General features: G+C 38.4%; 1 protein-coding gene across 2 annotated transcripts in view; it reads left to right on the top strand.

The window, feature by feature from the left end:
* ANO3 (anoctamin 3) overlaps positions 1-12945 on the top strand; it is a gene marked incomplete at both ends in the record, with an annotated part of 202382 nt that overhangs the window by 109211 nt on the left and 80226 nt on the right. For both annotated transcript variants that reach the window (XM_082001050.1, XM_082001051.1), the window contains 2 exons: positions 6164-6376; positions 7362-7433. In XM_082001050.1, the coding sequence (XP_081857176.1) occupies positions 6164-6376; positions 7362-7433 (285 nt within the window). The remainder of the gene's footprint in view (positions 1-6163; positions 6377-7361; positions 7434-12945) is intronic.

The raw sequence follows: 12945 nt of genomic DNA, 5'->3' as shown, positions 1-12945 counted from the left end.
AAGTATCTTTTGGTTACGGTTTCTCAGAATTTAATAGAGTAATTGTCCTACATTAAGTTCTCTTTTGTAGACTGCAGCTGCCAGTCAGAGTAAGCTTATTCTTTAGCAGTAAGAACCTGTTACATCCACTGAATATTGAAAACTAAATGCTCTTCAAAATTGAGCTGTTTTATACTTGATGCTGTAGAAATATGTTTTCACATTAAACTTAAATGTCATGAAAAACATTGCAAGCTTTTCTTCATATTTTATGCGATTAAAGTTTCTAATTATGATGGTGCCATTGACAGAAACATTTAAGATTTTTCAGTTTCTCAATCTGTTTAATGTGTTCTATGAATGACATTTCATTTTAATTAGTCATGTACAGTATATAAAGACAAAGGCTAGAGAAGTTTTTTTTACAATTAAGAAGGTATTTTTATCAAGTAAACTTGTGATGACGTGAGAAGTTGGTAAGACCTGCATGTTGTCAATACTGATTGTGGACGTTACTATATAGCATATCTCTCTAAAGCTGATGCTATTGATCTGACTGACATAGTAGCTACTCCTGTTTTATGCTAAGATTTATGCTGGATTAAATGGGGAGTAGTTACTGGGCTGGTCTTTTTGAAATTAGCACTGCTCCAGCCGTGCTAAGGGTGCTTCCAGCATTGGGTTAACAATGCTTATGGACTGTCAAACTTTTCCTCATCTAAAATTTGGAGCAAATGAAATGCAATTTTTGTTTCCTCTTAATAATAGAGAACTGATCAACTGTAACTGTATTTCACAGAATGAGGCATAGGAGAATTTTTCCTTTATATTTCTAATGGCCAAAACCTGGAGGCATCTGAGAGCTGGCTTCATTTAGAGTCTTTCTAGATTGGCATAATGTTGAGCATGCATTAAATTGTGCATACTGATTTAACAATCAGAAATGCTCATCATCCTCTAGCTCCATCTTTCCTGCCTGCTCTGCCAGGAGGTGATGAGAAGATGTAGTACAGCTGGCTATTCTGGCTTTGAGCCATGTAGGGATTTGCCTACATAGCAGGAATCCCCAGCTTCCTCTTGGAAAGAACACTTTCCAAGGCAGAAGTGCTAAAATGAAAGGCAGGATCTGATTAAACCATAAACTTTAAGCACCTTTTTCTCCTATGTGAGAAATTTCTATACTCATGCTAGACTTATTTCCATACTCACGCTAAGTGCTAGGGGAATCTTTTGTAGGGAAAGAATCAATAAACGCAGTTCGAATAGAAGAACAAATTTCTTTTTTTGCTAAGAGTGTACATGTCTTTTATTGCAGATCCAAATATCCCTGAACAAGCAAGGTCTGTGTAGCAAAGTTCTAGTTGGAAAGGTACAGATTCTAGAAAACACCCCTAAGGGGAAGACAAGAAGGAATAAAAATAAGTTCAGTAAATCAATTCAGTGACCCAGTTGATGATGTCAACTACAAGTTGGTTGTGTGCCAGAGCTGGGTAAGCATTGGCATGCAACAGCAAATGCCACCCAAACTAGCACATCACAGAACTGGGCTCCTGACATACTGGTAGGGAATGAATTAACTTGTTAAATTTGAACCGTGAAGGTAGATCATACTACTAGCATAACAGCAAATTAGTTCTTAGGTTACTTTGCTGTGACTCACTCTCTCCAAGCAGAAGCAATATGGTATTAAGGAATCTGAAATGATAGAGTGGCATGTACAGTGAGAGAGAGCAAAAGGGAGTAATTTTCTTTTAAATTGAGGCATTGCCTCATAAAAGAATTATATTCTTTTTCTCTATGTATCGCTTAAATTGTTTTTAAAAGTGAATGACAGCGTGTGTTATTTGCATTACTGTAAATTCTTTGGTAATAAAGTGATTCATCTTGCTACATGCAGTGACTCCAATAGAGATGCAAGAAATATTCTTTTTTGGCAACAATAATAATTAGCTGGTAGGGTCCGTAATTACTGACAGCATATCGCTGCTTAAGAAATTGATGGCTAAAGACATCCCGAACAATTACGAAATACATCTTTTTGTATGTTTTTCTATACTACCCATTGCTACGTCGAACTACTGTAGACCTTGGTCTAATAAACATGTCCATTTAGGAAGAGCTACAAAGAATATTTCTCGGAAACCTTGCAGACAAGGGTAGCAGACATATTATGCTGCGTTGCTGTGTTCCGAACGCAGCGTCGTCGGAGCTACAGCCTGGTGCCGCTGTGTACTCGGCTGGCACAGAGCATCCATTTCAGCATCATTGAGAAGCAGAGTCCCTTCTTCTCGCCCCTATTTAAAGACCTGTGGTACCTTCTGAGGCGGTAGAAGCTTACCTCCATCTACCTTAACCTTGTATTAAATTAATACTAGATCTGTCTGACCGAGAACGGTTATGCTGGAGATCTGGAAGAACTGTCCTCGATGGACTAATGAAGGTCTGCGTTTCTTGCTAGAGCAGTACTTACATTGAAGCAAAGCATGTTCTCTGAGCTCAGGGAAGCTTTTAAATGAAAGGCCCTTTTAAACCTTAGCTATTATATTTAAATACGGGGAGTATCCTGGTGATCAAAGCCCCATCTTTGTGGACTCGTATGTTGAGATTTAGATAAGAGAGACTTGCTGAGCGTGACGTCCTTCTTCAAGTGGCACAGATTTTGAGGAAGAAAATTCCTTGGAAGTTCATGGCATTCCAAGCAGCAGAAAGGTTTAGATGGCTTATTTCTTTCTGGCATAGTCGGAGAGAGGTAATGTGCAGCACTAAGAGACTAAGATTTATAAGAACATGCTGCAGAGTCAATTGTGCTGTCGAGCAGAGAAATAGCGTAGTAATACAGACCCTCTACACTAATCTTCTGAGGATCTTTGTGCTGTGTGCTGCAATCACAGAAGGTCTGCTGATCCTGTACAAGCAGGAGGCTTTCGCACTCTTTGTAGCAAACCCCATGTATTTAATTTTCCGTGGCATTTAAAAGATAGATATTTTGTTGTTTTGGTTTGGGTTTTTTTCCTCTGCCTTATATTCTTGGTAGAGGTGAATGTTAACGTATATTTGTAATCTTCGTTTATGTGAATATCCTTGTTCATAAAGATTTCCCAGATATTTTGGGGACTGTATTTTCTTCTGCGGCGTGTTTGCGTGTAGTTCACTTTGACAGAAAAGGCAGCGGTCTCTGAGAGGGCACGTTGTACCGTTCTTGGTGGAACAACTTGAGGCATTTGAACAAGAGAGTAGCAAAAATTTCTGGCATTAACTTCTGAATGTATCCACTGGCTCTGGCCGGGATGGAATTCGTTTTTTTCATAGCAGCCCGTCTGGTGCTGTGTTTTCGATCGGCGACTAACAGAGCGTTGAAAACACCCCGGTGTTGTGGTTCTTGCTGAGCAGTGCTTGCGCAGCGTCGTGGCCTTCTCTTGCCCGCTCCGCTCCACAGCGAGCAGGCTGGGGGTGGGCAGGAGGCTGGGAGGGGACATGGCCGGGACAGCTGACCTGAGGGGTATCCCATGCCACAGGGCGTCACGCTCGGCAGCAAAATCTGAGGGGTGGGGAGGTGGTCATGGCTCGGAGACCAGCAGGGCATCGGTCTGCTTGTGGCAGGTAGCGAGTGGTTGCCGCTGCCCTGTTCTTTTGGTTTGGTTTTTCCTTCTTCTTTCCTTCACTTCCTAAAGTACCTTTACCTCAGCCGGTGAGTTTTCTCACTCTTGCTCTTCCCGTTCTCTCCCCCCACCCCGCTGGGGGCTCAGTGCGCGGCTGCGGGGTGCTTAGCTGGTGGCCGAGCTCAACGCGCCCCAGCGTGCGATGCGTTTGTCTTCAAAATTGTGTTTCTAATTCTGTAGACAATGCAAAGCTTCATGAAAAATTAAGAATTCCTGTGAACCGTGCAGCTAGCTACTGAATGTGAGGGCGCTCTGAGACCTTGGCAAATACCTACAAATACGTTTGCTTTCGTTTCAATTTTATTTTTAAGGTGCCACAAGCAATTGCCCAGCGGCAAAGACCGACTTGCCCAGCCGCCTCTCCTCCTTCACGGGTTCCTTCTGCTCTCCCTGTGGCCTGGCTGCTTGCTCCCTGCTTTGCGGCAGAATGGACTGCCCTTAGCATCAGTGGTTTTTTGGCTTTTTTCTTTTTGTTTTTTTTACTAAATTCACACCTTGGTGTACAAGAGCCTTTCAGGAATAGATTTATTTTAAGTTGTCGTGGCACCTATAAACCATGCTTTGCGCCAATACCAGAATACAATATGAGGCATACTTATTGCAGAGTCGCAGCCATAAATTCATATTGTCATTCTATAATCATTATTAAATGCTTATTTACTCTTTGTCAAACCTGAACATTTAGAAAGATCTCTAATTGTAATTACTGAAGTGGAATAATGAGCGTGATTATAGATAATGATTGCTGTATGTGTCCCTGTTTTTGCAAATACTGCCATGATGAAACTTCAGTTGTCGGAGAAATTCGTGAGATTTTGGGAAGAAATATAAAATGGGACTTAAATAGAAATAACACTGCTAAAATGGTCATCTTGAAACGAGTAGTTGCATATTTTTTGATTGTAAATAATTATCACAGTCAGAACAGAGACAGCCACTCATACAAATGAATTTTCTGAAATAGTACATACTACATTGAAAACTGAATTAGTTAACCGCTGTAGCATAATCTCAGCTGATTTAATGGTTTAAAATCTCATACTACATTTTAGCAAGAGTGTTGTAAAATAGATTCAGTATTATAACTACTAAGTAATTTTTCACAGTCACAGTTTTTAATTTCAGTGAAGAAAAATTTCATATAGCCAGTCTTACCTTGTTTTGGTTCCTTTTCAATATATGAAAAGAGAAGTCATGTTGTGTAGGAATAAGTGGTAGTTAAGAGAGTCTGAAGGTCGTCAGCAGCAGCTAAACAGAGGTATAAAACCACCTTTTTTTTTTTCCTCAGGAAAATCTGACTTGATATTAATTTTAATCTCATTAAAATGTGAAGTTATTTGTGGTCAAGGTTAGATGCATTAATCTTTGTTAATTGCAACTGGGGACTGAAGACCTGTGTAGCTGCTGGCCTTACTGCGTTTTTGAATTAGAAAGCCCGTGTGAGAACAGTGGTAATACTCAAAATAATTGTGGTTTTATATGCAAAGGGATGAGTTAAAGTAATATTAATGAGGACACTTTGATAGCGCTGGGAGTAGAAAGGAAAGAGTAATGTTCTCATGGCACATTGCTGCACTTTCTAAATGCTAAGTGATAAAAGTAATAATGACAAAGCAGTTGATAATAATGCATTTTTTGCGTTGATGGACAATTCTGTACTGGGACCATGGCTGGGGACTGCGCACAGCAGACTGGGCAGCGGTGAACTCTGGGCATCATGGCAAAGAGCCTTTCAAGTAAAAGAGAAAATTCAGAAAATTTGTTCTTTGCGATACATGTTTTGGAGATGTTGGAGTTGGAATGTTAAGGTGGGACAAACTCAGAACTGGGAATGAGTTTTGCATCATTTTTCTAAAGGACATACTGAAAACAGAGATCCCCAAATCACCTTTTTCATTTAAACTAACAAACTGATTTTTTCAAATGTTCTCACTGATACCACGCAGTTGCCTGGGGCATCTGTCTGTATGTAGGCACCTGAACCTAAAGCCAAGGCAATATATACGAAAAGCCAAGACTCTGCATTGGTCCCAGAAGCAAAATAGAAACAGCTAATAGATTCATCAGAACTCACAAACAACTGCATTTCCAAGGAGAAGGTGTTCATGAATCCTTCAGGAAGCTCGTGAACATCTTTTGCTTGTATTCCATTTGTTTGTTTGTTTGCTTGTTTGAGGGTTTTTATTCATTTCTACCATTCAGTTGTAATTTTGCTTAGCAATCATAATGCAGATGACACTAGGTGCTGTCATTTGCTTCCAAACCACTGTATGACATTATGTACCACGGAATCATCACATTTAGAATATAGCAAATTAGAATTGTCAGATGGTGCTGGAAGGGTAGGTGAAGAATTCCTGGATTTTTTTCCCAACTCTATATTCTTCTGTCAACTTTAAATGTTTTAACTATTTTTGTTTAGTTGGAGAGTTGCTTACTAAGCAGATGAATCACCTGGAATTTTCTTAATTATCCCTTTTTCTTTGTCATTGCCTAGCATGTTCTTTTTGTTTTGAATTTTTCAGGCATGAATACAAGCAAGAGTGAGACAGCGAAAGAGCATCCATTAAAACCCTCTAGAAGATCTATGCCGTGCCTAGCCCAGAGTCAAACGCATCCTCAGGGTCTGAGCAAGCATTCGTCATTTCTGCAGCCAAATCGTGTGCAGCCACAGCCCCGGCCTCAGCCTCTAAGTGCAGGGACATCTACAGCTACAGTGGATGTAGTGTCAGAACGAGGTAGGAGGTTTTTCTCTTTCAAGAGCTTGTTCCAACACTGGGTCTGGAAGGGATCTATGGGAACATCATTTGAAGTCCTGTGGTGTCTTAGATAAGATTTTTTTTAGCATCTTTCATTAAATTATAGGGACATCTGATTATCTTTGTTTTGTTTAGATATCTATGGTTTGTTGGAGAGGTGTTTTTGCAGAAAACAGCTAGAACAGCCATGGTACTGAGTTTTTTCAGTGAATCTCTATAATGTCTGAAGTGAGGCTTACACTGATTTTTGGTTTATTTTTCTGAATTGCAAGATTATTTCCTTCTCACTGAGAACAAGACAAGAAAGTGCTCCTGTATGCTGGGGAGAAGAGCATGAAGGTTTCTGTAGTCTGTCCTAGGAGAGAGAGTGAAAATTAATATTAGGCTTTTGGGAAGAAATGTCTTTATGAACATGTAGGAGCAGATGTATTAATTTGTGAATAGCAGAATCAGGGAGGAGTGGTATGGAGAGAATGAGAGAAAAGGGAGAAAATCCCTGTGAATTTTAGCTTGTGGTGGACAAAGGAACTACTTTTATTTTAGCATTTCTCTTTTAACAGATAAACATGCCTTAAGAGGGGGACTAGTCTAGTTGGAGATCCCAGTCACTGTGTATGTCAGCTGTTGCCAGCTACTGCCATACACTATTGCCAACTGTGTGTGAACCTTTTTTAGAATAAATTAACTCAGCTGGGCTCTGCTACTAAATTTTTATGAGTCCTTCCTTAATGCTGATAGGCACTAATTGTTACTCTAGTAAGGTATTTCACAGAGTTAAACTTCTTTCAGGAATAGAGTGAAAAACTTCACGAAAGTAATGATGTTCTTTTTTTCCACCAATGGAAAGCGCTCTTCAGAATTTCAGGCTTAAGTTTTTCATTTGAGTCACTGACAGCTTTAAAAAGTGTACCTTTTACTTACCGAATACATGTGAATGCTGATATGAATATTGCGTTTATTCCAGCTAAAGTGATGGAGACTTTGGAAAACAACTTGCTTAAGCTGTCTAATACAGAATACGGTGATCCATTTTTAGGTAAGTTTATGTTAGAACTGAAATAATAATAAATTAATGATTCTTCAATTACCCGTGCAGTATTTAAGTGTGGAAAGGCTCTCTTTATCCTGACCCTCCAGGTTTTTTGAAAGAGGAGACTAAATGTGACCACAGAAATACATGCTCTCAAATTTCCCGATACTTTCTTACCTTTTAGATCAACAGTAAATAGGGACTAAAGACAGAGAAGTATTTTTTCATACATTCAGTGTAACCTTTTCCCCTAACAATCCTCCATAATATGGTCACTTGGAAACATGTATTTGAAATTCCTTAGAAATAATTGTTATTATTATTAAGTTAGTATTATTCCTGTGTAGTCCTGTTATTCAGTATTGTCGTGGCTGCAGTTGGTATGTTGTTGTTTTGCTTTGGAACGTTTTCGCACGTGACTATCTAATCTGGAAGAAAAAAGTAATGCAGAAAAATAGCTGTAATTTGGGCATATTTGTACCTGCATTAATGCCATTTTGATACTTTAAGTCAAAGGAAGTAGAAAAGGAGTTATTCTTAGAATAGTCCCAGCCTTTTACAATTACAAAATGAGTCTATGTATATAGACAAGTAGTAATCTGCAAGTTCCAAAATTAATTACTTTTGAAACTCCCTGGCCGTGTATTACCCATCTGAAGTACACACAGATTTTGCTGCGCCTTGCACAACTACTGTGGAAGATCTTTTTGCTCACAGTTAATGTAGCATCAAACTAGAAATGGTATCTTCATGCTGAAGGAGAGAGATCTGCTTTCTGAAAGCTATTTCTGCTCACCTGTCACATGTTTTAGCATTGATTTTTCTTGATGCCCGAAATATATGATAGATAAGAGGCTCTTCAAGGTCTTCTAAAAAGCTAGCTATTGGAAGTGTTAGTGGAATTGATACTTCCTCCAAAACAAAATCAGAATGTTCCAAAATCATGACAAAGACCAAAAACGTGGCTTGAAGAAAATCACGTGCCTCAGTAAGGTTCCAGTTGAAGCTACAGCATTCTCTTAGTGTAATTGGTTTTGTTTAGTGGGCAAGCGCAGGTACTAGAAGATTTCACTGTTATAATTTGCTTCAAATTTTTTTAATATTCTGTTCCATTTTTTACTAATTGCTTACACATAGACATGCTGATATTATTGCATATTTATGTGTGGCAGCAGTACTTCTTTCTCATAGCAAGTAATGCACTGTTTTTCATTCACATCACCTAGTTGTAACCTGAAAAGAAACATGGGAGGCTCAGGGATTGAGGAAAAGATAGACTGCGCCTCATCAGCTCAAAATTGTATCAAACTTTGGTATGGATGTTTCTCTTCTTCTGGCTGCAGCTATGCTCTTTGAAGACACAGAAAAAATATTTAAATGGTAGCCCTTTGCTAACTTGATTCATTAATTTGCCTGTGTTAAATGAATCAATCCCAAATTAGATTGCTGAAATCAGTGAAGTTAGTCTGTATTTAGAGAAGTGTAACTGGTTAGGATGTTCAGCTACAGGCAAGAAAGGAAACTATTTATAAATAACTCCCAGAAGTCAGAAGTAAGAATCGCTTTAGATAAAAATTGACATTATCAGTTAGGTTCACAGAGAGAAATCAGGGACGGTTGAAGGTGCATTTTAAAAAGTGGCCTTTCTGTAAACTTTCAAAATACACTTTGTTTGCGCTTGAGGATCCTATTTACATGGTTAAGAATTTGTTTCCAAGAGTAAAACTTCGCTTTTTATTCTGAATCTGGGGCTTAAAAAAAAAAAAAAGGCGGAGGGCTAGAATATTGCCGCTTGAACTTTGATCACCAAACAGATGAGAATGATGCAGCACTGCTACATGCTTTAGTCGGTACTCTTGCACTTTGATGGAGTTTGCAAAATAGGCTGATTAATGGGTATCATCTTCTTAGTGAACCTTTTCCAACTGCTCTCCTGAGAACACGAAAGAATGCTGAATGAAGTGAATGTGGTGAATTTTTAATCAGGCAGCATCAGGCAAGTATACACAAAATATGCCCCATGGCTTTCTCCTCTTCCAGAATTGTGTCCATAGGCAGACAAACTATCTTCAGGTGAGAAGGGGATTAATAGGCATCAGATAAAAGACTTCAGTGGAAAGGTTCTCTTACATTTCAGTTTGCTATAGGTGAGGCCATAAATTTGTTGGACTTGTTTAGTTAGTGACATTGATGGGCTTATAAAGTAAGAAGATAATGTATTACAACTTTGTTATTGCTAACACAGACTAACAGGATCAAGGGCATTACGGATTTGTGTTCTTTTTCCTCTGTCAGTTGTAGGTGGTAAGTAGAGTTTTTAGTTTGAGGAATCAGTGAATTCAAGCAAAGTAATAGGCCTTGAGATTCTGTAACATACGACATGAACTATGAGGTTTCAGACATGCTGGAATACTCAGTGCTTAGCCAAAGCTTCATGGAAGTTCCCACCCAGTGAAGGTTAGGGTTTTCAGATCTTACTTAGGTGGAAAGCACCTGTTGCTTGGATCTGGACATCACTTAAAATGTTATGCCTTGCATTTCTCAAACCATGCTTGTAGAATTTGGTGTTCTGTCCAGAGCAAAATCATGTTATTGCTTATAATTCCTTGAAAACACATTTTCTTTTCCTATACGCTTGCGTTATAGAAGAGTATAAAGTTCTAGTTTGTGTCCTTTGTCACTTCTTGTGACTTGAGTTCACAAAATACAAAACTAAGATCAGAATTCCTGATTCACAGAAGAAAGTTAATCCCTCCAGTTCCACTGTAGCTTCGTTTTAAGATTTTTACTCATGAAATGAACCACATAGTACGTGGTTGTAGTTAGTTCCTAGTAGCTACATAGTAACTACATACAGAAAGTCACATTAATGAAAATTTGTTTTCCTCTAGAACTTTTTTTAAATTCTAGAAACATAACAGAATTGCAGCCACATGAAGGTTAACTAATGAGTTAGTTTATCCAGGAGCTGCTGCACTGGTGCAGGGGTATGTCTGTGTGCATGTGCATGTGTGAAGAAACAGTAATTGGTAAATTATTAAAATAACGCTTTTTCCTGTAAGGCCATCGTATGCATAAAGGGAATGAATCTTTGAACCATCACAAATTTGGCTGGCCATCTTTTCTAAAAGAAACCTGAATGGAAACAAATGTCATGAAGGTTATTTGCACTACAATTTTACCTCCAGGAACAGTTGAAAAATCTTGTCAGTAATCTCTGTTAAAATTATAGGAGGTGGTTACTACACGCCTTTTTGGAGTTTTGAGTGTGCTTTAGACTGAGTTTAAGAGAATTTAGCAGTTCTTTATTTTTGAACCGAAAATGAAGTACTCCGAGGATGTGTTAAGCTGAAGGAAATGTACGTGATTTGCAGGAGAATTTGTTTTTCTTCTTTTCAGTAATAATTCCCTTTTTCTAAGAAGAATAACTTTTTTTTTCTTGCCATAACCGATATAAACACTCTTCTAATGCATGGTACAGGTGAGAAAGAACCGTGTAAGGTGCGAAGGCTCACAAAGCTGGTCAATAATATTCCACTCAATGGCCTGATCTTTTCTCAAAACATCCTTTGGGTTTAGCAAAAGGAATAGAATGACAGAGGCAGTATTTGGGCTGATAGGTGACATGTTTTTCCATTTGCTAGGTCCCCTTCAGTTGTTAAAGTTCCTACCATTAGCGTTGCCAGGTTCCTTTTTTTATGTTCACTTTCAAACACTGTGAGCCAATACAAGAGGTATTTCTTACTATAATACAGATTAATGCCTTTAAAAATCCCATTGATCACACACATAGCTAAGGCATCAAGATTTTGAGGAATTAGGCCACATTGGAAGTCCAGTTAGACTAGGAGAAAGATTTGTGAATCTGATAGTCTGTCTGTTAACTTAAAAATCCGGTTTGCTCATTCTAACACTAGTAAACATAGAAGTAGCTTTCTGCAGATCCTACCATCAGAAATAGTGGTGGATCATCAGAGGATCTGCCTGCCACTGTTAGGCTGAAATATTTCATTTCAAATTAGATGTAATAAAATGGGTAATGGATAATATAATCAATAGAAATTTGCATTCAGGCTTTAGATATGAGTATCTCATTTTAAGTTATTCAGCAAATTAAACCAACACTCCATAGCAAATAAAACAACAGTAACTAATTTATTCTTTTTTCAATTCTGCCTTTTTCTGAATTAGGTTAACTATGAGGGATTTATGCATAGTAACTCATCTTCCTTAGCATGACATGAAATAATTCCTAGATAGGAACTTGATCGTGAATGACATAGTTCATGATTTTGCTATAATGGATATGTTGTACTCAGAATGTATCCTGAATTCAGTTACTGTAAAGATTATATATGGGAAACCCCTTTATTTCTGTGCCATGCTACAATGCAGTGTGCTGGGAAATGAAGACCTGAACGGAAGTTACCAATCCAACAAAGTAATGTAATAACTGCATGATAAAAAATTTTGGTGCTCAATTACAGAAGTGCTTGTAAGTGAATTTTGATCAAGTGATGTTGTGATAAACAGAAATGGACAGAATAACCCGTGCAATAAATACAATGTTTATGTGAAAGGAGGGACTGGAAGATGGAGGGTATGTCTCAAGAAAACTGGGTTCCGTTTCTGCTTCAACAGGAATGTAGAGTTTTCATTGTGACTTTCAGAATAATTTTTTCAGAAGCTTGTGGTCCTTAGGCAATGCCTGCATAGGTACGGGCCGTCACATCTATTCTGACTGTGGTGTGAGGTGGCCGAAAAGCTGCATTAGGACAGTTTTTCCTATAGCTGGTGTGTGAGAGACTTGTCCAGCTCCCATACGAGAGCTGATTCATGCCTGGAGAGCTGGCAGCGTGGATGACGAAGCCGTGTGATCCGTTACGCGCATAGTGCTCGCTGAAATGTAATAAGGATTAGTCTTTGGAAAGCTTAATATCGAGGTTCAAAATATCGAAGTGCTTTAGGCAGTTAATCTGCCTGAACCAATTCTGTACACCATTGTAACTCCTCCCACCAGCAATAATACCTGCCTGACTCCCTTTTGAAAAATGAGAAATATTCTCTGTAATGGTCACCACTGTCTGAAAGCTAATGAGAAATTGTATGTTAAGAAAAGCCTGCGCTTGTCTGTTCTGGTAGTTTTTGATATGTAAATACGTACACAGGTAGCTGACAAACATTCGGTGTTACGCATACGCTATAGTATTCCAGGCAGACAGCAGAATACAATAAGATGACCTACATCCATCACAATGTGGCTTATCCAGGTGTCTAGTGGTGTCCTTCTCCAGGTTATTTTTTGTGTCTAGGACTAAAATTAGGGCAAAAGGGGATTAATTTCTTGACCAATACTCTCATTCTTCCTAAAGCTCTACAAGGCCTATCCCTAAATGGGTAAAGGCTCAAAGGATTGAGTCAAAAGTCATCCTATCAAAGTTTGTGAAGCAGAATTTTTTTTACTATTTTATTATAATATAAAAATTATTTAGGAATAATTTTTATATTAATTTTCCTT

This window comes from Phaethon aethereus (genome assembly GCF_964289735.1).
Source record: "Phaethon aethereus genome assembly, chromosome: 5".
Classification (NCBI taxonomy): Eukaryota; Metazoa; Chordata; class Aves; order Phaethontiformes; family Phaethontidae; genus Phaethon; species Phaethon aethereus.
The sequence above is the reverse complement of the archived record's forward strand: the minus strand, read 5'-3'. Positions and strand labels throughout refer to the sequence as shown.